Source organism: Borostomias antarcticus, assembly GCF_949987555.1.
Source record: "Borostomias antarcticus genome assembly, chromosome: 22".
NCBI lineage: Eukaryota > Metazoa > Chordata > Actinopteri > Stomiiformes > Stomiidae > Borostomias > Borostomias antarcticus.
The window spans coordinates 14,791,649-14,818,920 of NC_140255.1; the positions used below are offsets into that span (position 1 = coordinate 14,791,649).

At 43.2% G+C, this 27,272-nt stretch overlaps 1 protein-coding gene across 1 annotated transcript in view; it reads left to right on the forward strand.

The window, feature by feature from the left end:
- The window catches only part of LOC311324205 (calcium-activated potassium channel subunit alpha-1a-like), a gene marked incomplete at both ends in the record, with an annotated part of 82,718 nt that overhangs the window by 26,743 nt on the left and 28,703 nt on the right, over positions 1-27,272 (forward strand). Inside the window, 14 exons of the mRNA XM_084456606.1 lie at positions 8,540-8,601; positions 12,398-12,491; positions 12,609-12,720; positions 19,344-19,419; positions 20,514-20,589; positions 20,749-20,919; positions 22,192-22,283; positions 25,192-25,302; positions 25,576-25,681; positions 25,895-25,977; positions 26,058-26,127; positions 26,378-26,533; positions 26,684-26,793; positions 27,099-27,167. Of these exons, the coding sequence (XP_084312732.1) occupies positions 8,540-8,601; positions 12,398-12,491; positions 12,609-12,720; positions 19,344-19,419; positions 20,514-20,589; positions 20,749-20,919; positions 22,192-22,283; positions 25,192-25,302; positions 25,576-25,681; positions 25,895-25,977; positions 26,058-26,127; positions 26,378-26,533; positions 26,684-26,793; positions 27,099-27,167 (1,388 nt within the window). The remainder of the gene's footprint in view (positions 1-8,539; positions 8,602-12,397; positions 12,492-12,608; positions 12,721-19,343; positions 19,420-20,513; positions 20,590-20,748; positions 20,920-22,191; positions 22,284-25,191; positions 25,303-25,575; positions 25,682-25,894; positions 25,978-26,057; positions 26,128-26,377; positions 26,534-26,683; positions 26,794-27,098; positions 27,168-27,272) is intronic.

The following is a 27,272-nucleotide window of genomic DNA, read 5'->3' on the forward strand; positions in this document are numbered from 1 at the left end:
TTGTGTGTGCGTGAGTGTGCCTGGGTCCAGGTAGAGGCAGGGGTTGTGTGTGGGAGAGTGTGATGGTTATCCATTAAGACATGGCTTGTTACACCACACGGCCTCCTCTTCAGCAACACAGCATTCATTTGATTGAGGAGTGCGAGCATTTGGTCACCTGAAAATGTATTACTAATGTTTGGATAAAGTCATGGGGAGCACTACAGTAGGCTACAGTCCATAAAAAAATGTGAGGTCTGTCTGCCAACATGTCCCATTGGCTAAAAGCTGGCTTACACCAGTTGCCATAGTTTTAATTTTGGTAATAGCTGCCTACAAACTCAATAAATTCAACAAATTCAATAAATCAATAGACAACGACTCGAAATTAAATGCATTCAATTCAGGTAGTACTTTATTGACATACGAAACATAATATACAACCACGTCTTTCTCAAATTAATTTCATTAAGTACTGGCTATGTCCTCCCAACTCTAACATTTCATATAATTGTTTGGCTCTGTAATTTGCACATAAAAGGATATAGATCTCCTCCTGCATAGCCTAAGGGATTCATTTCTTTTCCGCTCCAGCTCCATGCTCATTCATCCATTCTCACACTTGTTTTTTATACTGTGACACACCCGATTGGCTTGGGAAAGGCACACCTGTGCAACCCCTTCACTGGACGCAACTCCACTGACTTCTGGATAAGAATAACCCAAATTTGACCATTGTGCCTATTGCATTTGCCTACTGCCAATAGCCTTTGACGATAGCGTCAGTGTTTGTGTGCTTCCATATTCGGGGCCTGAGGCTCAACAGGAGTTCAGGAGCCTCGTTGACAGGTTCAGCCATGTCACAACCTGACGACCTGCCCCTGTCACAATCCCATGACACTTCCAGGCTGCTTTGACAAGGGTGCATCAAATCCAGTATCCTTTAGTCCTCTCCCTGTCAAGAGGGACTCTCCTTACAATGGAGCTCGGACTATAAAAAAAAAATAAAAAAAATCTCTCGGTAGACTCCTTTTACCTACTGACCTGGGTGTGTTACAGTATGTGATCATCAGAATCTTACCCTGAACTGATTTGATCAGATTCTGTCTGCAGAGAAGGTTTAAAGTTTCCCTTCATGGTCCTTGTCTGTTTCATATATCTATATCCAGTGATTGACAAATCCAGTGAATGCTGGCCCCTCTGTCATTGGCTTGGCCCCATTGTCATCTGGATGTGGAGAATGGATTGGGGAGGTGGGCGGCATGCATCAAACTGACAGTTTTCTCATTAGGAGGGATGCCAGTGCATTGGAGACGATAATGTATTGGTGAACAGCACATTGCTCTTGATGAGCAAGATGGAGTTCCACTGACGTTACATGGTGTGTTAGGTTTTATGGTTATTGCACCTTTACATCAGAGGTACTTGGGTTAGCCCAGCATGACGTTGTTCCTTCCAAGCAGGAAAAGCACTGGAGTATATCGCTTTGATCTGCGCCCACTGCGTCAACTATATCTTCGGGCAAAGTGTTTCCACCGACCCCTCATGAGTACCTGTTTTGATTCTAGTTCTTGTTTGAGTCAATGAAGGTAGGAGGAACCACCTCGATGGCCAGCCAACCCGTTTCCTCATTGATTTCCTTACTGTCAAGACGTCCCTTGTGGAATAGGTGTTTATGAAACACAGGTTATATTAAGAGTCCGCCTGAGGACGGCGAGCCAGAGAGGTGCCGTCCCGGCTCTGATTAGTATGCGTGCTGTGTGTGGAGCTGTCAGAGCCGGCGCGGGGCAGTGGCAGACCAGACAGTAAATACTGGTGTGGAGCCAGGCCAGGCAGGCAGCTGTCTCCCCAGACGGAGTCCGCTGCAGGTCTCTACACCGGGGGGAATCCTGATGAGCCGGAGTGTAGGAGAACAATGACAAGATTACAATGAGATTCTGTTCCCCAACCGGAAACACTATTAATAATACTACTACTACTACTACTACTACTACTACTAATAATAATAACAATAATTATAATAATAGTAATACTACTACTAATAAAAAAAATATTTTAAGTATTTTATTTATAAAGCACTTTTCATTGTGAGAAAATCTCAAAGTGCTGAAAATGAAGTCTCCGACGTACTTCAGGCGAGGCACGGATGTCAACACCGGGCTAATCGGCAGAGGCTAATCAGTCACACCCCGTATGACGCAACCCACCAGCTGACTGTCAGCTGTTATAGCATTGGTTCAGATTGGTTAGAGCGCATGTATTTAAGCTGTCAAAACATGTCATTGTTCGCTCTTGCCATTACTGCTGATCGCTCGCATCTGCGCGCTCACTGCTTCCGCGTTCTCTGCTCTTGCGTCCGCTCTGCCATTACTGCTGATTGCTTGTATCTGCGCGCTCGCCCCACCTCCTCCCCTGCTCCGCCTGTATTCTGTCGATGTCGTCTCTGTTGTCGTCATTGCTCTCTGTTCCGGGGGTATTGCTGCTTTCTTCTGGTATTCCACTATGCGTCGGCTAGTGGAAGCCGGGGAATTACACTAGCTTAGTCTCTGTGGCACTCTGTGGTGATCGTGGGCCGAAACATCTCAGAAGGGCCATCCAGCGGTCCCTCCGGTCACCATGGAGGCAGAGACACTAGGCTGTATCACCTTCGGACTCCACGAAGCGCTGGCCCGTGGAGGCCAGGGACTATAATGTACAGCAGTCCTCCTGTGGCGCTCTTTGACGGTCTTAGTGGGCTGAGTTACCTCCGAGCGTCTTCCCGATCGCGGCCCACTCTGATCGTCATAGAGGCAGGGGGCTAGATGCCGTTCCCTCTTCCGGCCCGGCACTCTGGGCCAAGCGGCCCAGAGGGGGGGAACATCTAGATTGCTGCTTTCCACATGCGTGGAAGGCAGGGGGCCCCCCGAACAGATCAAACCGATAAAATTCATATGCGTAATTTTTTTGGGAATATGCCGTATATATTATTGCATGCTAATAAATGGGTCAATTTTGACTAAAGTGATCTCAACTGAAGTACTATTTCCATGAACACAGTAATGAACGGTGTTTGATCAACAAAAGCCTCTTTTGAGGGGGGAAGTTGAGCCTGATTGTTCTGTTTGATTGACTGTGCCAACAAAATAATCAAGAGGGGGAGCAAATTATGATCCCAATGACCAGGCTGGCACCTTGCTTGGCAGCTGCTGCCATTGGTGTGTGTATTTGTGTGTGAATGGGTGAATGAGAGGCCTTCATTGTAAAGGGCTTTAGATAAAAGCGCTATTTAAGTGCAGTCCATTTACCATTTACCAAATTGTTCATATTTTTTTCCACAGTCTAGGTCTGTCAGGGCTAGCTCTCCGACCAGACAGATACAGCTGATGCTCCGGCTACACAAGCCAGAGTGACCTGCCTGGCCTCTGAGGCTAAGCTGTGGGCCACTGTGCTTGTTTGGTTATCTCTTTGTCTTTAATAATGTCCCAATATCCGGTTAGATCGCTGATGACCTCACTCTGAACAGAAGCTTAATTCTGGGGGCGGAGAAGGGGGAGGTGCAGATGCGTCCCTATGACAACAATGATCATCTTCTTGGATCTACAAACATGGCCTATAATGCTGTGTTCACACTGGGCGCGCCGAGAAAATTCGTGCCGCCCAGTTCGGCCAGTCTCGCCGCGGGATCAATGGGTCGCCGCGCGAATCCGCCGCAGAAAGTTCCTGGCCGCCGAGTTCGGCGGTTCGCGCCGCCCGCCGCCCAGTTCGCGCAAATTGTATTGACTTTCTATGTAAACTCGCCGCGCCGCAGGAAAAATTTGCGCCCGGTGTGAACACAGCATAAGAGCTACTGTATGCACTAGCGTAATCGTTCGAAATTGATCAGGATGGTCTCAGGAGGCTATACAAACATGGCATGTAAGAGCTCTAGATGGACTTGGATGGAGAAAACATCAAAGAGCCTTTTACCCGAAGGTACACTTGTCTGTCTTGGCCACCATCATGGTCTGTCTTCTCTACTTGGCCAAACGTGACAACAGCACTATGAGGGCTGACCTGGTGATGCATCACATGTCTGGCATTTCCAATAACATTTATGCCGTCAGTTTCAAATGACTTATTGCTATCTTTGAGTTCCAAGTTAATGGCGTTCCAAATCTCTAAAGGGTTCACTGGATGCCTGTCAGTGTCTCCCATGGCTACTGTTTATCATGTCTGTGCGTTTAGTCATAAAGACACTAACCTGCTGTTATCACTCACAGTTTAAAGCTGGCAGTAGAGTATACCTCAGAATTGCCTTGTAAACATTGTAGCTCTCTACTTTTCCATGCTTGTTAGTGAGGACGATAATGATGGTGTGGGGCTTTTTAAACCGTTGAAAACCTGATATACTGTATAAACAAATAACTTCTGCAGAAGCACCACCCACTCAAAATAAAATCATCCACTTACTGTATCTGTTTAAGATTTGTTATTTTGTGTTTTACATATTCACATATTGTCTTAACACTGTGTTGTTGCTATGACATATTATTGTTTCAACACTGCCGTTACTGTATAAGCTACGATGATTTCATCACCCAGGCTTGGCGTTTCCCAGGAAACCCTCTGCTTGTGTTTTATTTTGGGCCAGAAGACAAGGCTCCTGGGAATCTAGGCTACATGCTCACCTCGGAGGAACAACCGCCTGTTGATTTATATGTTCAATGGACCGCTGAGATACATTGTATACAGTCGGCCTGAGAGGTTCATTCATCGGAAGCAACCCTGGAGGGATGTGTAGAATGGGCAGAAGCACACAGAAGGGACGTACCCCCCTGGTCACACAATGGCAGCGTTTAGCCCTTACACATCTCTGGCATCCCACCAATGCTAGACTGGACCCCTCTGCGACCGCTGGCATTGGGGGAATACGGAACAAGGTGACCCCGGAGTGTCACGTGCCTTTTGTTTTTAGAGATCACCTTGATCTTTTCTCAGAGTAAAATGATAGCTGCTAGGTACGGTATGTCTGCTACCGGGGTGCTGTAACAAGGCACGCGTTGCTCAATGTTCATTTGAGCAAGATTACATGTCCTGACCCCAAACAAAGTGCAGAGGCTACCTGCTGAAATGAAGGATTGTATCTTTAATAGTTTTAGCAAGGTCTGACAAAAACATTGTCTTGCAGTAGTAGCATGATGTCATTTGCGGCCTGCATAGGCTAGTGTGTCTTTTTTTTCATATTCCTACTGTAGGAGATGATATCTCTCCAAAAATGGTATTACATTTAGCTGTGGGTTGGGAAATGGTGTAGGCTAATTGGGAAAACACGCTTGAGTTTGCTCTGGAGAGATGAACGCTGAGCAGAAAACAGATCTCTCCACGTATCAGAGGGCACTAATAAGTGAGCTACTAGAGTCTGAACTGTGTCTTTGCGTCGGATTCAGTCAGATGCAAAGAGAAAGATGGGCCTGTTTGAGCAGAATTATAATGCTAGCGGTGGAACCGCCGCCGCCCCACTCCTTCAGCTCCCCATCACCGCTAGCGAGCGCATGCGAATTCATCCGGAGCGCCGGTGAGTCAGTTCAGCTCGGGCCCAGAGGAAGAATGAGTGGGCCCTCTCTGATGTGTGCGAGTGGATTTCTGAATGGCAGGACCTACTGTGTTAGTGCTCTTCTCTGGGCCCTGTTGTGGGAGACATTATCACCAGCTGGATCGTTTCAGATGTGCTAAGCAGACCTACCCTGGGGGTGGATTCGGGGGAAAGGCTCTCTGCGTGGCCTTTCATGAATGCGTGGCTGCTGCTTCGTACTCAGTCAGGTTCTGAGTCATGTCGGAGTACGCAGGGAGTGGTAGCCAGGCGTTGTGTGAGGATTGTGTTTGTTGCCTGTGCTGCTTGTCATGTCAGAGTGCTTCTGAGCAAGGTGTTGGGTGTGTTAAGTGATTTTTGACACTGCAGGCAGGGCATGAGGGCAGTGTGGGTGTGAAGTCTTAGTGGGACCACAAGGCCAAGCAGGGGTTTTGGAATATGGGGATCCAGATCTGTGTTCTACTGTATGTCTGGGATTTTTTCATCCATTCCCACCCAGCTGTATAATCCTTGTTTTGGGGCCTTTTAGTAGCCTGTTCACAACATTGTACAGATGTTTCAAGTCTAGAAGTTAAGGTGATACTCCAACACATAGTTACCTTTCATTTGCACATACTTTAGACTGCATAACCTTTCAGATGAGTCCATAATCTAAAGTTGGTTATCAAAGGGAATCTTTCAGCATCCTCAGATCTACAGTAGCCATGCTGCCTTGTGGAGGTGGAGACTCCCATCTGTCAGCTAATGGTCGCCCGTTGGCTATTCAGGTATTTGTGACAGCTCCTGCAAAGACCAAGATGTATGGTACAGGCTATCACATCATTGGCTTGTTGACAGCCCTGGTCTATATTCTCATCCTGGTCACAGATACTGAACGATTGAGGTCTTTAGTTAACCCTGATACATGGCTAGTTAGTTATACTGTATGTATAGTTAACCCTGATACCTGGTTAGTTAGTTATATGTATAGTTAACCTTGATATGTGGCTAGTTAGTTATACAGTATTTATAGTTAACCCTGATACATGGTTAGTTAGTTATATGTATACTTAATCCTGATATTTGGTTAGTTAGTTAGTTAATTAGTTAGTCAGTTAATTAGTTATATGTATAGTTAACCCTGGTATGTGGTTAGTTATTAAGTTAACCTTGATACATGGTTGGTTATTTATTTATTTATTTAGTTGGTTGGTTGGTTGGTTAGTTGGTTAGTTGGTTAGTTAGTAAGTTAGTTAGTTAGTTAGTTAGTTAGTTAGTTAGTTATATGTACTATAGTTAACCCTGGTGTGTGGTTTTGATTTGTGTTTATTTTTAGGTCCACCTTTTTTGCGACGCCTAAATCATTGTGACTAGTTTCTAAAAGGAGGGTGGCCAGTGGCACACAGAGAAATCCCAAGCTTTGAGTGCGGGGACGCAGGATTAAAAATGCATAGGGGTGTTTTCTCATTATGGGGACATCAATAGCACGGGACAATAACATTTCACATCATGGAAATGAATTGGGCTGGAGTTCATACATTATGGATGACAAGGGCTGCGTGCAAAGGATGTCTATTGTGTCATCTATAAGTAGACAAAGCCAGGTAGGGTCGTGGGGAACCTCTGAGTGCATTATGTAAAACATGTACTGTGCTCTCTGGCACTGACCTCACTGCTCTTATCTCTGCCTCTCTGGATTAGACCGCAACCACATTAGCACTCGCTTTTTTAATATCAAAATTTAGGCCGCTCATTTTGTAACAGTAATAGCATGCTCAGTATTGTTGCAAATGGTCTTTTTCGTGGCAAAGAGAGCCAGTTCACTGTCACACGTTCATTCTTTTCTGTTCTGTTAGTAAAAGAAGAAAAAAGAAGAAAAAAATGAATTCAGAGGTCTGTCTCGTTTCCTGGTATACAGCATTGCGGTGTAACCCACATTTCTTTTGGGCTTTTTTAACAATGTGCCCGATGGTCCATTTCAAGTTTTGAGGAAAAAAAAAGGTTGCAGACAATATAAATCTCTCCAAAGTTTCCTGCTTGGCAGTCTGTGCAGCCTAGTTAGGAAACAAAATGGCCCAGTTCAGTGACAGGCTTTGCCCTCTGGTAAATCCAACCTCCGCTTGTGGATATAGCAAATTGGTGTCCTCTGTCGCTGTCTTCAGTAGGCTCTGGAAAACTTGGGAGAAACTTGAAGCAGCCAAAGCCATGTCTTTACGTGACTGATAAGTTAATAAGTCAAGTGGTACCAGCTGGGGCCGTGTGCAGTTTAACCCAGTTTCCTGTGGCACTCACAGCACTCTGATTATGTTTCAGCCGTCCCTACTGGTGTGAGAGCCTTCACCTGACAACGCCTGCTTACTTCCACAACATCTCCACCGCAACTGCTTATTAAAACTAGAGTCTCTCCCAATCTGCTCACACGGTGTGTAGACTTCTGTGTTCTATCCCCTAGACATCCCTCTCAGACAGACAGACGGAGAAAGAGAGAGAGAAAGAGAGAGAGAGAGAGAGAGAGAGAGAGAGAGAGAGAGAGGGAGGGGCATGCCCTGGTTTAGTCATTGTGTTGTCTCCATGTCAAAGCTCTGTTTGTGTGTAACTGAAGCCACATTCTGTGACCTTGCTACACATCAGTGCCAATTTACATAATGAGCTGAGCTGTTGTTTACAGGTGTGTGTGTATGTGTGTTCACTTCAAAATAGAATCAGCTGATGTGTCTTCTCTGACAGCTGTTATGAATTATTTATCCTTGGCCTTAATAACCATATCCAGATCTATGAGAAGACGTAGCTCACCTCTCTAGGGCCTAATTCTGTCTCCCGGCTGTTCCAAATGTCCAAACCTCGCAGGCTGAACATCGTTCTTTCTCAGTTACGCCGGCAGTGTTTTGAGTGTCCCCAATTTGTCTTTATTTGTGGTTGAATGGATTCTATGGCATTTCTTATATATATACAATCATTGAACAATGTAGGAGCCCATTTTGAAAAGGACCCTGGTATTGAAGGAATGACTCTAACCCCCATCTCTTTTTCCAGGTGGTGCTAGTGTTTGCCCTCAGCATCGGAGCCCTGGTGATCTACTTCATCGATTCCTCTGAGTAAGTATTCCCCTCTGCTTCGTGTTGCAATCTGTCTTCTCCCCCGTCTTGTTGGTGGAGTTCTATCATCTGCTACTGCTACACTATAAATCACCAGAAAGAGTGAAGTAATACTATATGGAAAGCCACACTGTACTCTATCAGTTATGCTGATATTCTCAAGTTAGTTTCAACTGTCACCTTCGTCTGAGTCGATATCCATCACACACAGTAGCGATATACTGTCATAAACCGGGGTGGATCTAAACGCACACCCTGTCCCTCCTGTGTCTGATGGTTAAATCCCTTCCAGGTCATTGTCCTTGCCCGGCTTACTGTTAGTCCCACCCCCCTCCCACTACCACCACCAACAATCCTTTCTCACCGATGAAATTGCTAAATCTCTGTAATGCCAGGATCAGACCCTCTCTCGCCCCAGGAAGTTCCTGGCCCAGAGCAATCACCATCACTCGCTAGGTCCGAGGAAGAGGAACACCCCTTTCTGTTGCTCCCGGCGCCGCACTGAAAGGCTATAATGTGAGCTGTTGACGTTGTGGGCAGGAAGCACTGCTCTGCAGCGGAGCAAAACATGGCGATGAAAATATACGCAGAGCCCAGAGCAGAGTGGTGGTTCTCAGATGGAGAAAATGAGCCTTAAAACCAGAGCATGCTCTGAGGAAGGCCTCTGGCCGAAATGTTAGCATGTTTCATTGACGGCAAAAATAAACCGGTGAAATAGAGGATCTGTCCATGAATCTTTTATTGGTGAGTGCTACCATGCATCTTTGTCCTTTTTGATGTTCATATTTTTGGTTTAGCACCACAACAAGTCTATTTTTTGGGGGAGGCGCATCCATTTCTATTGCAACAGTCATCTTGAGTACCTTGGTAAGGTGGGACAACCCTGGTTTCGGCGTGCAGTGTTGACATGGTCTCATTTCATTATCCTAACAAGCACAGAGTAGAGTTACGTCTTCTGCAATACCATCTGTGTCCATCCACCCTGTCACCATGGCTACAGAGTCAAAGGGACGACCTTTTGCACCTGATCAACAATGCCCTTTGACCTCTCCGTTGACCTCTCTTCTGACCTTTGTCCTGAGAATACGTGTCACTAGTCGCCAGAGGGCTGCTCCTGACGGTGCTGAAGTGACAGCAGGCTGTGACTGTGTAATAGATATCCTGTAATTAGCCTAGCGTGCCCACTGAGGCGGCCCCAGGATGGAGAGAACTGCGGCCGTGACTGCAAGCGACACCAGGAAATGGAGAGAAGCCTGTGGGCGAGGCACTCTGCACTCCCGATAAGGAACTCCGATAAACGGAAGTGGAGGCGTCAAGCCAGGCAGTTCTTCCTGTTGACCTGGATTCTAGGTCCTAGAAGAACCTAGATGGGGGTGTTCTGGGAAATCTAGTGATAATATCACAATATTATACTACCCACGCTGTACTCTTTATTCTGTTCATGCTGTTCAGAATGTTTCTTATTCATTCAATAATCTCTTTATTTTTCTTCTCCAAATTCTTTTTTTTTGTCCCTAATCTCTGCTTTGGTTGGATACCTGCTGGAGTGAATTTATAGCCTCGGAAATATCTAATTTGAACCATGCATGCGTTGATTTGGGTGAGGTGAAATTCAAATGAATCTGGTCCAATCCCATCCAAAGTCCGGCCCTGGCAGTCGTGGCACAGCCCAGCTTTAACACAGCAGAGTAGTCTGCGGAGAGAGAGAGAGAGAGAGAGAGAGAGAGAGAGAGAGGGAAAGATAGATAGACAGATACTTTATTGATCCCAGGGGGGAAAGAGAGAGGGGGAGGGGTTATGTTCTCCATAATGGGCACCGAAGTCACTTCCTGACCAGACACAATAGATCACACCCCAGTATGTTACTCTACTGTGTGCTCTACCCACCAGGGACTCTACTGTAGTGGACACCTCATTTGAGAGAGTGAGGCTTGGACTACAGTATGCAGCATGATCTAACTTTTCTCAGAGGAACCGGTTCGTTGTAAATGATGTATTAAATGACATGCAAGACTCATGTTTCTATGAAATTGCCTTTCCGAGTAAGCTTTTATGATTTCGACCGTGCAAAGAAAGTGTGATAGAACGAAGTACCAGGGAGACAAGTAGAAATGTTGGTTCCAGAGACTTGCATGACAGAGATTCAATCCTGTTCTCCCCACTGCATCTGATCAGCTGTGTTACGGGAACAGAATGACATCTGCTTGGAATAATCCCCTGGGTGATTTTAAATGTCTGTCTCTATGTTCTGTTTGAGAAGAGTACATTTTATGAGGGGAAATAATTATTTTTTGACATAACGCTAGCTTCCTGGTCTAGATGGGAGCAGGATATGACCCCAGGCCCAGGTCAAAGGCTCACTGCTGCAGGTCGTCCTGCATGACCCCACATGTAACGCATATAAGCTTGTAAAATTCCGGGAATATTCACAAACTTCCCCAAATTACCAACCGGAATTAATGGGAAGTAACAGGAATAAACTGGAAATTTATGGTAATTAATGAGAATAAATTCTGTTTTCCAGTTTATTCCCATTAATTCCCATCAATCCCCATTAATTACCATAGAATGTTTGTGAATATTCCCAGAATTTTGCAACCCAAACACATGACACCAAACACCAAATCCTTACGACTCTGTCATGACTGATCGGCCTGCTTGTCCTCTGTGAAGAGAGAGAGAATGTCCTGCACATTGATTGGCTAACGTATGCTGTGCGTGCTTCAGATATTAACATTTTCCTCCATCGCCTCATTCTCACCTGTCCTCCAATCAGAACAAGAATGCACTAGTGAAGTATATTCTCCACAGCTGCTGAGCTCTGCCTGTATAGCTGATCATTATTCAGTTTCATCTGGAACAACGGGCATCCTGTGTGACAGCTCTTTTTTATGCTAAATTTAGACCTCCGCAACAGTGTTGTTTTTGATACCTGAGGGGTTTCAGAGGGCTTACTCGTCTGTGATTGAGTGGCTCCAGTGTATACTCAGGTGAGGCTCTGCTGTTTAGCCTGGCACTGTCAACAGTTTACAATCATTACAGGACAGTTGACAGTAGCCTGGTCCCGTCCAGAGTGTGTTGTTCCTGTTCACGGGTTCTGAATGTGGCTGCGGTGACAGAAACTACCAAGTCCTCACATTCACTCGGTCATATATTTATCTCCCTTGAATTCTTAGTGCGAGATACACGCTTTTGGAGGGTGAGACTCCATTACATGTACAGTAACATTGCTAACATTTGCCATGGCTGCTTGATTACGTGAGAAAATACACCCACGCCTGCATGCAGTTAACCCTTAAACTACTGCTATGGCTCCACACTTCCCTGGCCCTAACCCCCTGTTCATCTGAAACACAACTGTCGGGACAAAATGCTGACATATTCACTGAACACCTGGAACAACTGAACGTGTTATATTATGTGGAATATATCTGCACACTTCCCTGTAACTTCAAAGAGAGTAAATCAACGAGAATCTGAGAGGGGTATGCAGTTATTTAAGGGTCAATCAGGGAAACCAACATATATGATTACTTGCTTGTGTGACAGAATGCATGTTCTTTTCTCTACAGACAACCTATTGGGAAACTCCTTTTGCGCTTGAAAATTTGTTTTTCTCTTCTGTTGAGAATTTTAAATGCATTTCCAGGAGAGAGTGCATCTTTGTGTTCTTATGTTGTTTTTATGAAATTGCATTTTAACATCAACTTTTACAACATCTCTTATCATTATTTTCTCGTTTTTGAATTTTACTACAATGAATGAGACAACTGACCCCCTGTTCTGTTGTTTCCAGCCCAATCGAGTCCTGTCAGAATTTCTACCAAGACTTCACTTTACAGATCGACATGGCATTCAACATTTTCTTCCTGCTGTACTTTGGTCTACGTGTAAGTAAAGACAGTGTTATGACAGCTTAACACAGATTACAAAAATGAATTGACTATTTTGTGGGGGGAAGATCAGGGTGAATTGTAAAAACAAACGTTGTTTCCTTTCTCTCACAGTTCATTGCGGCCAATGACAAGCTGTGGTTTTGGCTGGAGGTGAACTCTGTGGTGGACTTCTTCACGGTTCCTCCGGTGTTCGTGTCCGTGTATCTGAACAGAAGCTGGCTTGGTAGGTTCTCATACATTTGTTGGTCTTTGTGTTGGCCAGTGTGGCTGAGTAGATATCAGTGTTTATGTGAATGGAAATATGGTCTGCAGCGCCCCCCAGTGGAAATCATGTCTTTAACAGAGTGAGAGGTTTGGAAAGTTACTGGATACTGTTATTCCAATGAGTGCAGGATCACCCTATTATTAGATGATGAAGGAGTCCTCCTCGCGCTTCTGCTGTGTAGGCTGGCCGGTGCGTCTCAGGAGTATAGGACTGGAGTCACTGATAAAGAAAGTTCTCACTGGAGCACAGCGGGCGATTGAAGCCTTTTATTGGGTGCTAGTACATAGAATGACTATCGTTTCGATGTTAGTGCATCTTCATCAGAGTCATACTTACCCTATTATTATTAATTGATCGGAACTGCTTGTGGAAGGACAGCTACAGCATATTTCCAACATGGATTTAGGCACGACACTAACTGTACATGAACCAACTCAGTGGCCTTGTGGTTAGAGTGTTCGCCCTGAGATTGGGAGGCTGTGGGTTTGATCCCGGGCAGAGTCATCCCAAAGACTAAAAATGGTACCCAATGCCTCCCTGCTTGGCACTCAGCATAAAGGATTGGATTGGGGGTAAGTCCCTGCGAGATACTAACATCATGTCCAGCGGGTGTACTTGTACATCAAGCTGCCTCACACTAAGGAATCAGGAGATAGGCTCCTGCCCTATAGGCCACTAGGCTCGAGAACCATTGGTTCCCAAGGCTACTTATTTACTGTACATAAACAAATTAATTAAGATCCTTCACCTGTTGGACAGAGCTTAGCTACCTGTTGTAATGCCTGATTGATATTGGTCGATGATCGGAAGTCCATGAATTGACATTACTCACAGGCTTTGTTAGTACTGTAGCCCCGGTGTCGAGATAGAAGTCAATGCTAAATTTGCAAAGCTCATCACCGAAGAGTCTTCTAAGGCTTTAGAAAGGTGGTTTCCTGCTCCGACACAGGTGTGGGGGGGATGACTCTATCACCTGTCAGTCAGGAAGGACCCCCCCCCGCACCCAGCCTGGCCCCTGTCCACATGCCTGTGGCACACCACGCAGATGTTTCAGTCCTCACTCTAAACACCCTGCTTTTTGGCCACACAAAAATGACCCTAGGAGGATGTAAGGTTCCTTGATCAGGCTACTTGACAGCTAATAGTATTTCTCACTCATGAGCCAAGGCCTTAATGTGTTCCTGAAACTGCTGAATCAGTTGAATGATGCTATTGATTATGAAGAGTAAATGTTTGTTCAAACAGTGCCATCTGGTGGTCTAATCCTCTTACAAACCAAGACTGGCTTTTTAGACTGACTTACAGTAGTACATACAATAGATGGTTGTGGTTAAGCTTTCAAATGCATAAACTCACAGTATAATCCATTATGAGGGGGACATTTCCCAGAATGTTGTCAAATTCGTCAGGCATGTAATTCAAATGACAGGCTTAAATCTGTTCAGATATTTTATGGCACAATGATGTTGGTAAATGTGGACATTGTATCCCTCGTTCTCTGTGGCTAAGGGGATTGCAGAGCTTGTGTGGCTGGTCCATGTGACTCCTGGCGTAACCCTGGGTCGTAGAGGGGAGTAGCTTAGCCGCCGGTCCAGAGCCATCTCACCAATCTTCTGTCTGAACATTTTAACACAGACACACGTTACACTCACAAAATACAGACACGCACATGCACGCACACACACACACACACACACACACACACACACACACACACACACACACACACACGCACACACACACACACACACACACACACACGCACACACACGCACACACATGCACACACATGCACACACATGCACACACACTCAAGTAACTCAGACCTCTGATAGGGAAAAACAAGTTCAGCTGCCAAATTACAACCGTCACCGACTGCTTATACCCCTGGCGATAAACCAATTAATTCTGCTGAGTGATGTTGAAGTGGAGTTATCTTTTATGTTTTCCCTCAGCCGGAGGGTCATCATGGTCAGCTTGAGTTTAGATAATGTGCAAGTTTAGTTGCTTTGTGAGAGTAGTTTGAGTGTGATGACAACAGGCCACGATAAGATGACCATGGGAGCTGGTTCCTGCACATACTGTAACATTAGAGTCATTTAGCAGATGCTTTTATCCAAAGCAACTTATTTAAGCAAATAATTGCATTTAATGTAGGAAGTCAGTGTACTACTACCCGCCAGAATGTCCAAGAGCATCTCCTTTCTAAACAAGAGATTAATAGCATAATCTAGTGCAGGAGTGGTAATGTCAGTGTTTATGTGAATGGAGATACAGTATGGTCTCCAGTGCCACCAAGCGCTCCAGCTTTTTACATGTGAGCTGAAATGCAAACCCAGAAAGAGGCTTTTAGCACTAAGCTGCCTACTGAGATGCTTTGCATTTATAATTTGGATCTGAGAAATGCACGGCAGCCCTTCTTTTCTGACGTCTCCAAAAACAATAATAATGCACATGCTTTGTTTGCCACTGTCAATAGGCTAACCTGTGTAAGTAGCCTCTGAACTTCAATTGACCAAGGACTGCAACGAATTTGCCTCATTCTTCACTGACAAAATTCAGAAAATTAGAAAAGCAGTCAGTGCCTCGATATCAGGTACAGGATATGTGTTGTCCCAGTGTCCACTTAAAATTAATACCATGACACGATTTTATCCGATCAACCATAAAACCCTTGAGGACATTATACAATATCTGAAATCCTCAGTAGGTTTGAATCGTACTTGAAGGACAGGGACTACTTTGTGTCTATAGGCAATTATAAATCTGAGCAGACAAAAATGACCTGTGGAGTTCCCCAAGGTTCCATTCTGGGGCCTCTTCCGTTCAACATTTACATGCTTCCACTAACTCAAATTATAGAAAACAACAAAATATGTCACCATAGCTACGCAGACGACACACACATTTATATCACCATATCACCAGGGGACTATAATCCCCTAAGTGCTAAGTTAGTGCATTGAACAAATCAACGATTGGATGTGCCAGAACTTTCTTCAACTAAACAAAAATTCAAAAAAAGCTCAGCTCCAATCAGTAATGCTAAAAACCACAAACGAAGCCAGAAATCTTGGAGTAGTCATTGTCTCAGAACTGAATTTCAACAGTCACATTTAAGACAATTACAAAATCATCCTACTATCACCTGAAGAATATATCAAGGATTAAAAGGTTTATGTCTCAGCAGGATCTGGAAAAATCTGTCCATGCGTTTATCTTCAGTAGGCTTGACTATTGTAATGGTGTGTTTACAGGTCTGTCTAAAAAAACGATCAGACAGCTGCAGCTGATTCAGAAAACTGCTGCTCGAGTCCTCACTAAGACTAAGAAAGTAGATCACATCACTCCAGTTATGAGGTCTTTACACTGGCTTCCTGTCTGTCAAAGAATTGACTTTGCTGTTGGTTTATAAAGCACTGAATGGCTTAGGGCCAAAATATATTTCTGATCTGCTGCTACGTTATGAACCATCCAGACCACTCAGATCGTCTGGCACAGGCCTGCTTTCTGTACCCAGAGTTAAAACAAAACATGGAGAAGAAGCGTTCAGTTTTTATGCTCCACATATCTGGAACAAACTTCCAGAGAACTGCAGGTCTGCTGCAACTCTCAGTTCTTTTAAATCAAGACTGAAGATTTTTCTTTTTGCCGCTGCTTTTTATTAATTCAAATAATTATTCATTCATACACTGCACTGTAACTTTTATTCCTATATTTAATTTTTCCTGCATTTTGTTTTAAATGTCTTTTTTTATATTTCGTTTTATTTGACCTTTTATGTGTTTCTTGTACTTTGTCTTGATGCTTGATGTCTCATGTAAAGCACTTTGAATTGCCTTGTTGCTGAAATGTGCTATACACATAAACTTGCCTTGCCTTACTGACACTAGGCAGGCATTAACCTGCACATTCTGGGAAAAAGAAAATTCTGGTTGAAATGATATGTTAAAGACAGCAGGTGAAGAACATAAAACTACGCTAGGTTCATCGGTGGATATACACCTCTGAGGATGGGATACTGTGTCATTGTTTACTGAAGTTAATAAAAGATAAACAGCAACACCATATCATTTTTTCCAGAACTCTAGATTCATTCCACAGGTGTTGTGTTGAATGGGTGTGTGTCATGTCGCCCATTTAGCTGTACTGTACATAAACTGAGAGCCTTTGTGACATCAGATGTTATTAATTCAGGATTATTCATTTTCTAAATCCAGAAAGGAATTCATGACAGCCAGAGCCTTTTAGCGCTACATACACAGAGCTCCACTGGACAGTGACGAACCACCTCATCTACTGCATTCTGTGGAGCAGAATTTTAATTTTAATTTTCCAGGCCTGGAAATGTTCTGAAAAATGAAACATATCGCCAAATTTCATAATTTTTTACTAATTTAATTTGTTCATTTTGTTTGTAAACTCATCACATTCATGTATATTTGTCATTCTTCAAGGTGTAGTCCACATTTATGCTCTCAATTCCACAAACATCTCAAGCTTAAATTATTATAGTAGTTGTAAGGCTACTTAATTACCTATTAAAATGCATAAATATAGTCATGGATTTTGTGAAGAAGTTATCGAAAAATCATGAAAATATTTTGAAATTTTATTGGTAAAAATAAGGGGGAACCCCAAACCCCTCAGATGACTGTCAAACATGGCGTCTGTCCGGAGCAGAATGGTTCAGCCTCGAGGCGTTCTGTCCTGCGCTGTACGTAGTCTGGGGTGATGAGCAGCCTGGCCGCCTGGCCCTGGTCTTTCCCCGGGTGGGTCCTAAAGGAGCTTATGCTGTAATATCCTGATGGGAACGGGTGCGTTTTAAGCTCGCTGCACGCCACACATCACAACCAGGATTCTATGAGTGTGTGCGTGTGGTAAAATCTGATCTTGACGCATCTCCCGGAACACAGGACCCTCTGCCCCGCGGGCGTCGTCACGCAGCTCCCACCTGTTTGTCTCTTCACCGGCTGTGGACGGAGCTTTTGATTTGTTTGTGTATTAAGAGGGCGGAGAGGAGTGCTTCATTCCGTTGTAGCTTGTGAAGCCAGGAGCAGAAGGGACGTGTGGACGCTGAGGAGCCCTGGGCAGCTTGACTAGCGGAGCTTTGCCGTCCCATAGAAGCACTTTTGTCAGTCGTTACATGATCCCCACCAAGATGCTGGTGTACAGAGGGCCCGACGGGGGTTCTCGTCCGGAGACCTCCCTGAACACGCGGAGGCGCAAGAAGTCCTGCGGCGACCTCTTTCAGAATGGCCACAAGGTCAAGGTCGACCATGGACAGGCCAGCGAGAAAGACGACCGGAACAATCCGTGCAACAGCTTGACCTCCTGCCTCCATGCGATCTCTTACTGGGGTAAGACCTGCGCTGTGATGACCGTGGAGGCTAGACAGGCTGTCCTAGAAACCCAGAGCTCGGTCTCGCCTTGCCCAAAACTCCACAATGTCGTCAGTGTTTGCCATCTGGCCAAAGCTACCTTGAATGCAAAACAAACCTGGATGAAGTCACTGAAGGGGTTTTTCAGTGTGATTTGCTGTAGCATGTTTCATTTGTGTTTTTGCACGGAATTTCAATGTCCATGCAGATGGATTTCACTGGCTTGTTTACCCTGTGGCAAAAGATTGTTGTTTACACCGTGACTGTCTAGATAAGTGGGTCACAGTGGCGCACAGCTTCCACTGCACAACAGCTTCTTGATGTCGCTGGTTTGGATCCTTTCATTACTGTATTTGGTAGTAGTCTGCATAATATGCAGGCAGAATGGCCTAGTCTAGTAGCCTTGTCATAGTGCATGGCTGTTTTGGTTCACTTAAGCATTGCTGACAGAGGAGATGTGTGGTATGTACAGTACAGTGTCTGTGATGGGTCTGTCCAATGTTCAGCCATCTGCAAGACGACTGAGATGTGCCCTACCACAGGGTAGGAATCTGTCAAGAATTCATCCAAGTAGATGACCAGTTTATGCTGGTGTGGGTGATGTAGTGATGACAGTACTGTGCGTGGCTGGCCTTTGGAGGTACTTTCTCAGACATTACAGGCACAACTGGGGGTGTTCTGATTACCACAAGTTTGGGATTTGACGTCATGTCTGTTCACCCATTCAGATGGCACTGTCACCTGTCTTTTCTCTAATCCAGGTTTTCATCTATCTCCCTGTGGGTCGTTTAGTCTTTAGAAAAACGTATCTAGTAGACGCCACTGTTTCATGTCTTCCTGAATCTCCTGAGATTAAAGCCAATGACTTGTGTACCTACTGTAGTCAGAGGATTCTTGGATCTGTTTGCTTTTAGAGAGCTGCTAGTTGTTAATTTTGGTTTAAATCTCAGTTCCATCTCTATTGCTTTGTGACAGTAAGTGTTTTTGAGAGGCCAGTTGGCCGTGTAGAATTTCTCAGAGCTCTGAATCAAATGAAACTGCTTAAAATGGATGATCGCTTCAGAGGTAGGATATTTGTCATTGCTATGCAGAATGCAGGTGAATCATAATGTCTTGTATCGTGTAAATAATAATTAATAATTATTATTTGAATAAATAATTCAAACTGAGTCATTTCTGTTCTGCTTTTCTCTCACACAGGCTTGAGGTTTTTGAGGGCCTTAAGATTGATACAGTTTTCAGAAATATTACAGTTTTTGAATATATTAAAAACAAGGTAAGTGCATCGTTATGTTGTCTTGTGTATGCAGTAATTTAAGCACACTATATTTCAGCTATTTGTAACATGTGCATGTACATTAGTGTCGTGTAACACTTTCTATGGTGTTTGATACAGTTATAAGGTGCTCTCATTGGCTCTTCAATAGGCTACTGGTGCTGTAACATATTATATCAAAGAAAATATTTATTTGAAAGAAACTAGCTGCAACGCCTGCAGTCTGCAAGGATACGTGGAATTTAAAGTTTCTGTCAATATGACATTTTAGAGGAAATACATTTTGCATTGTATAACTGCGGACCACTAAGCCAACACTGGAGATTAATTGTTGTATAAAACTAGTACTGTGTTGTTCAGTATGTATCACTTTTCTCCATTCAAAACAACTGTGTGGTCGCAATGCTATTCTACACTGTACACCAGACATCATGAAGCAGGATTCAGTGTCCACACTGCTTAGAATTAAAGCTTATTGCACAGATGTCAGGAAGAGCTTATAGCTCAACAAAATGTTTCAGAATAATCCCTTCACTCATTCACTCAGATGAAGGTAAGGCCAGGAATCACATAGTATGAGTGGACAGAAGCCAGGCTAAGACTGACTAGAACAAATCAATATAAAATCCAATATAAATTAATGTGTCTCTCGATGACTCATGTATCCCTGCAGTATACTGCACAGTTACAGTCTGTCCTCCATCTTTGGATGTTGGTGTCTCATGCCATAAATCCACTGAAGCTGAATACTTTCAGAGCATAATGCCTGTTTGTATTGCATAACGTTCTGGTATGAGCTGCTGAAGAGTGTGGCCAGCATTTGTTTGCTATCCCATGAGATATTCATCTAGAGAAATCATGTTTAGGCCCTGTTACAAAAACGCCTCTGCAAAGGTTTGTCACATGTACTCTATAGAGATGACTGGAGAATGGAGAGACTCTCCATGTAGTATTCAATACATCTACTGCATGCCATATCATGCAGGTGGATCAATTTAAGACACACCTCTTCTGAAATTGACATAAGCCAGATGAAGTGTTGAATTATTACAGTATTGATGTTGACTGATGTTGTCTGGATCTTTGTTTTCAAGCAACTCCATAAAACTGGTGAACTTATGCTCAATCTTCATAAGCACATGGCTAACAGCTGCAGGCTTCATTCACTTGGTGAGTTAATTGGAGCCATACGGGCAACACAGGAGCTAAGTATAATGGTATTGCAATGCAAGATTGAGCACATACAATAGTGTTTTTCTCCATCACCTCTAACAGTTCTGTTCTTGAATATTATAACGTTTTTTTTTTTTTTTTTTACTTCTGTTCCAGGTGGAAAACTCAGGAGATCCTTGGGAAAACTTCCAAAATTCCCAGTCTCTTTCCTACTGGGAATGTGTCTACTTACTCATGGTCACTATGTCCACCGTGGGGTATGGAGACGTTTATGCAAAAACCACCCTGGGTCGCCTTTTCATGGTCTTCTTCATCCTCGGTGGTTTGGTAAAAATCCCACTTCTTACGTTAAACCCTTCATACAGCTGCCGACTCCCACCATCATGACACCGGTGTTGCTGAATGCTGGGAAGCCTTCGCACTTCAATGACTGTTGAAACAGAAGCTCCCAGTTGTTTTGTATGCTCTGTGTCTGTGGCCCCCCTCTCCCATGGCAGTGTAGTCATGGTCTGTTTCACTGTATCTGAACACAGATACAGAGAATCATACTTCACAGGCATAATAATTGTATATTCCAATGGTTGTGCTACAAGAATAGACATAGCTGAGGATCCTGTTGCATAGCTGAACATGTTGTAGATGTGTATAGAGTATAATGCTAGCTGTTGCTGTTGCTGTAAATAGTACTGCGGTTTCAGGTAGCACCATCGTCCTGCTTCCTACCCACCTTCCAACAAACACAGTCTGGGCTCTGATCTGTAGAGCAGCTTGATGTTGAACATGGCCTGACAGCCTCTTTTATAGTAGCTGAGGGTCATAGAGACCCTTCATGACTAGACATTTTCCCAGACTATTAATAAAGACTTAACAAGCAACATGTAAGAAAAAGTGATATTTGAGCATACTGTGCATTATATACAGTATACTGTACTGACTGTATGTACTGTATATATATATATATATATATATATATTTATATATATATACACACACAGTACACACACAGTCATATATAATATACATGTATACACAATGTATATATATATACACAGATACAGTACATACAGTCAGTACAGTATAGGCTATATAATGCACTGAAGGACATTGTTCAGGAACTTAGGAAGTGTTTTGCAGCTGTGCTCCATCAGACTACTATTCAAATCAACCTAACAGTGTTTGTTGGACTAAACATGGCACATAGGTTTTTTTCTCTCCCTTTTTATTACTTTTTCCTATCACAGATTGACATACCGATGTCACAGCTGTGTCCTTTGTTCTGTTCTTTTTTTCTTTTTTAAAATATACAAAAATATCCGTAAGCTGTTTAAAAAACAACTAAATTCCTTACTTTTTCCCTTTCTCATACTTATTTTTCTGAATCTATAAAGATAACATTTATGGAATTTCAACTAACTTGTCAGTCAATTTCTGTTTTTGCTCCTCGTTTATATCCTATTAACTTTTTTTTCTTATTAACTGGTTTTTCTCCTATTCATTTTTCTGATTTGACGGATATCTTCTCAGCAGACATAGAAGCCCTGCTCCTCTTTTGCCTATCCCTTTTTTAGTCTCTTCTTCTGTCTCCTATCTTCTCCTTAGGCCATGTTTGCCAGCTACGTCCCTGAAATCATAGAGTTAATAGGAAACCGCAAGAAATATGGTGGTTCCTATAGTGCGGTTAATGGGAGAAAGTAAGTATTCCAGGAGGCTCTGCTGCCTCTGTGGCAGTAGAACCTTCTCTGCATGCTTTTTCTCTTTCTGTTCCACGCATGTAGGCCATGTTTGCTCGCTACGTGCCAGAAATTGCTGCTCTCATCCTTAATCGGAAGAAATACGGAGGGAGTTATAACTCGACCAGAGGCAGAAAGTAAGTCAAACAAATAAAACAACCCAAAAAAATGCTAAAAGGTGTGGTTTTGTGTGACTCAAGTTTTCTCTCATAAAGAGGCATTCTGGTATGAATCTCAGATTAAAGTAATGAACAATGATCTAAAGTCACACTTGTGACTGGAGAGCTTGGCCATGAAAAGCTTACGCTATTGCTTTTTTTGTATATGTGTGCCAGCTGCCATTGCTGCTACTGTAAATAGAAATACATATTTGCTTTATAGATGTTGTGTGATCAGATGTATATTATTCACTATAGGCTTGACCGTTAGCTGTGTTACCTGTGCATATTAAGATGTTGCATATTACATGTTTGTGTGTGTATTGTGTATTGTGTCTGTGTACCAAGCTCCATGCCACCCCTACCCCCATGCCTCCAAAACACACTGGACAGGATAAGCTACAGAGACAATGCATTGCATGTGCAGTATCAATGTGCCATTTTGGAACATATTGTTGTCTATTTGGATAACAAAGTTATCATGGCACCCCCAGCAAACACAACACAAAAAAGTGATTACTCTGATCTGTTTTGGCAAAGAAACATACTCACTAGGTACTCAAGCACAGTGATGACACATACTCACTAGACACCAATTCTGAGGTGTAGGGAATATGACGTTTCATCATTTCTGATAACTGGATCCATGCTCATTAAGATATCATAATTTATGATTACTGGATCTATTTCCGATTCCCGGATCCATGCTAATTAAGATATCAACCTCCCACATCTGCTTTGTTCACTGAGCTCCTGCATGTCATCGCTTACCTTTTTATTTTGCATGGATTTCCTTGTTTTTCCTCACTGGAAAAACAACACCTGCAGTATGTCTGGTCATGTTGCGAGCCCTGCTATATTCCTGGCCTTAATCTTCAGTCAGAGCCACACCGTACGTGCCCAAAACAACCTTGGGATGAGCATGCATATCTGGATGCATGGTTTAAGCACCGTGGAAGTTGTGTTTCTTCAGGCGCAATAAGATTCTGTTCTGTATCCCTCAGTGCCTCGAGCCTCGTGAGACCGCCCTGATCTCACGCTGTCTGGCATGCATCAGATTACAGAGCCTCCTCCTTCTGATCAAGCTATTTTTTCTTGGCTCACGTTTAGCATTTTTGTTATTTACTTAGTTGTGAAAGATTCCGGATTGATTTTGGCAGGCTTCCTAATCAAAATACTACTACTGTCTAATTCACTTTTGGATGCGAAACTCAGTACTTTCAATTATATCTACTCACAAACCTTATATTGTAGCATCTACAAATGTTTTTTTTCTGATCATGAGCAATTCACTGATCTTAGTCAAATTGATCATATCAATAAATATTTGTTACAATATTTTAAATGTAATACTCATGGACATAGTTCAGATGAAGAGTATATTAAAGATGACCTTACATTATTATCACATGCTCTAACTCCAGTCCCAGGATGTTTGGACAAGTTGACCGTTTTTTCTGGTTTACTGTACTCTATATTACAATGCTATTTTGCTTCGGAAATTAGGCTAAATTCTTCAGATTCCTGGTTTGCTTGAGTTTGGTTTACTGAGCATTGCATCAATAAGGCAGTATACTCGGGAAAGTAGAGATGGTTGAGGAAAGTTATTTTTGTTCAAGTTGTTTTATAGTTCTGGCTGTTTTATCAGGAAAGTACCGGTGGTTGATGTACAGTAAGGTTATTGATGTTAAAGCTGTTGTTTTATAGTTCTGGCTGTTTTATCAGGAAAATACAGGCGGTTGAGGTAAGGTTATTGATGTTCAAGTTGTTGGTTTCCGGCTGTTTTTCTTTCTTGCTTCTTTCTGCATGCTCCGTGTCTTTTGTTCCTGTTTCATATGGCTCAAAACTCTTACAGCACCTCTCAGCCACACCGTCCAAGGTTTTTCTCTTCCAAGGTCTTTCTCTACCGTTTAAAGACTTGTAAAGCTTTACACATGAGCCTCTCACATAACAGAAATCATCTACTTTATTATTGTAGCTGTTTATACATACATTAATGTAATAATACCAATAATAATAATACCAATAATAATAACAACAACAATAATAATAATAATAATAACAATAATAATAATGATGATAATAATAATAATGATAATAATAATAATAACAATACACTAATTTAAAGTGAATAAAAAGAGGGATTAGGGGCCACATGTGTCACACCAACCCCAACTAGAAGGTTGTAGTCCACTCTATCTGTTGGCTATCCATGGTAAATAGGTTGAGTGAGTAGTATTAGATTCAGTATGGAATTGAACTGACCATTGCTAAATTGCTGTCCTCCATCTAAGGTTTATCTCACAATGAAGGAGAAATGGCATTAAATCCCATATGTGTATACTTTTCCATACAACATCAAGGTCACAGTGGGATGTAACCCTTCCCTTACATTGATGAAAGATCTCAGAGATAAGCTCTTCAATAGAGGTAGCAATTCCATAATATCAAACTAAATAAATAATCCCATTTTAATCTATTACTGCTTAATGCTCTTTGACCTCTACCTCACATTCAGGTAGTATTTAAAAGTTGATCATAGGGAAACAGTATTATCTAAAGGAATATTCCTCCCCACACACTCACTCTGAGGATTCAGACTTCATTTTGATTTCAGATCCAAGGAGGGAGTCATCATTCTTTTTTTCTTTTTTTTTTGAAGCTTTGATGGAATATTCTTTTTTTGATCAATTCTGAATCTCATTTTCCAGGCACATCGTGGTCTGTGGTCATATAACTCTGGAGAGTGTGTCCAACTTCCTAAAAGACTTCCTGCACAAGGACAGGGATGATGTCAATGTAGAAATTGTTTTTCTCCATAAGTAAGTACACATCTTCCCCTAACCTCAAGACTCGAAACAGTAAAGTCAGAATAAATGTAACGCAGTAAAGTTGGAATAAATGAAGAAAGGACCTCTTCCCTGGCAGTAACACCTCCTCTCCTCTCCTCTCCTCTCCTCTCCTCTCCTCTCCTCTCCTCTCCTCTCCTCTCCTCTCCTCTCCTCTCCTCTCCTCTCCTCTCCTCTCCTCTCCTCTCCTCTCCTCTCCTCTCCTCTCCTCTCCTCTCCTCTCCTCTCCTCTCCTCTCTGTCTCAGTATTTCCCCTAATCTTGAGCTGGAAGCCTTGTTCAAGCGTCACTTCACGCAAGTGGAGTTTTACCAAGGGTCTGTTCTCAACCCACACGACCTGGCCAGAGTCAAGGTAAATGGCTCCTCTGTCATACAGAAATGCAACCTCGTTGTTGTGTGGCATAGAAGTTAGAAATGCACCTATGGTATGAACTTTACCTTGGTCATACAGCATGTGCTCTTTGATGGTGTATTTTCCCCCTCATGTGGTTTTAGGTTGTTTTCACCTGTCTTGTGTTGTATATTTGAACAGTCCGGTCTTATCTGCCTCGTAATCTGTCCTCAGATTGAATCGGCCGATGCCTGTTTGATCCTGGCCAATAAATACTGCCCGGACCCAGACGCTGAGGACGCGTCCAACATTATGAGGTCAGACTCGTCTTCAAAGCAAGGGAAGCATTCAACAGGAGACCGGTCTTCATTTGTGTTCTTGGTGGTATGTATTTCAGGGTGATATCCATCAAGAATTACCATCCGAAGATCCGAATAATCACCCAGATGTTGCAGTACCACAACAAGGTAGGTCTAAGTCTTTGACCAAAAAAACGTATGGAACTCCCTTAGCAATATTGAGGAATCCAGTTAAATCAAATCAAACTTTATTTGAATAGCGCACTTCATACACAGAGGCAACACAATGAGCTTTACAGAGAGCAATGGGGGGATGGACATAGATCCTACCCCTACATTTTCTTGAGGGAAGTAAAAGAACAGTTCACTCAAGGTCCGAAATGTGTGACGTGGACAAACATTTTTGGTTTCTCCTAAGGCCCATCTTTTAAACATTCCAAGTTGGAACTGGAAGGAGGGAGATGATGCCATTTGCCTTGCCGAGTTGAAGCTGGGTTTCATTGCCCAGAGCTGTCTGGCTCAGGGCCTCTCCACCATGCTGGCCAACCTGTTCTCCATGAGGTCCTTCATCAAGGTACCGCCACCCTGTCAGCCTGCTGGCAAGAGTCACAGAAATGACTTGAAATGGATGCTCTGATTATTTGTACACTTCAGATGTACGCATACTCATATTGTTAGATTTTTTCTGTCTCAGCCAATAACCTAGTTGTAATTGTTGTTCTAGATTGAAGAGGATACTTGGCAGAAATACTACCTGGAAGGAGTAGCCAATGAGATGTATACTGAGTACCTGTCCAGTGCCTTTGTAGGCCTGTCCTTCCCCATGGTGTGCGAGTACGTATTGTTTTTTCTTACACTCAAGGGTTGGATTGGGGGTAAGTCCCTGTGACATACTAGCGTCATGTCCAGGAAGTGTACTTGTACATCAAGCTGCCTCATGCTAAGGAATCAGGAGATAGGCTCCTGCCCTATGGGCCACTAGGCTCCAGAACCATTGGTTCTCAAGGCTACTACAGTAACTTACTTGCAGTACTTACTTACTTTCTTACACTCCCTACTCTTTCTCTCACACACACACACATACACACACACACACACTTTCCCATTTACTACAGTACATGTTTCTGATTCTCTCCTAGACTGTGCTATGTGAAGCTGAAGTTGCTGCTGATAGCTATTGAGTACAAGTCCGACCAGAGAGAGAGCAGGTGAGCACTGTTACTGCTGTCTTATGTGTTACTCCTGGTTCACTCATGGTCAATAGCCTGTTAGAGATTGCATGTGTGTGTTAAGAATTATTAAAAATGGCCTTC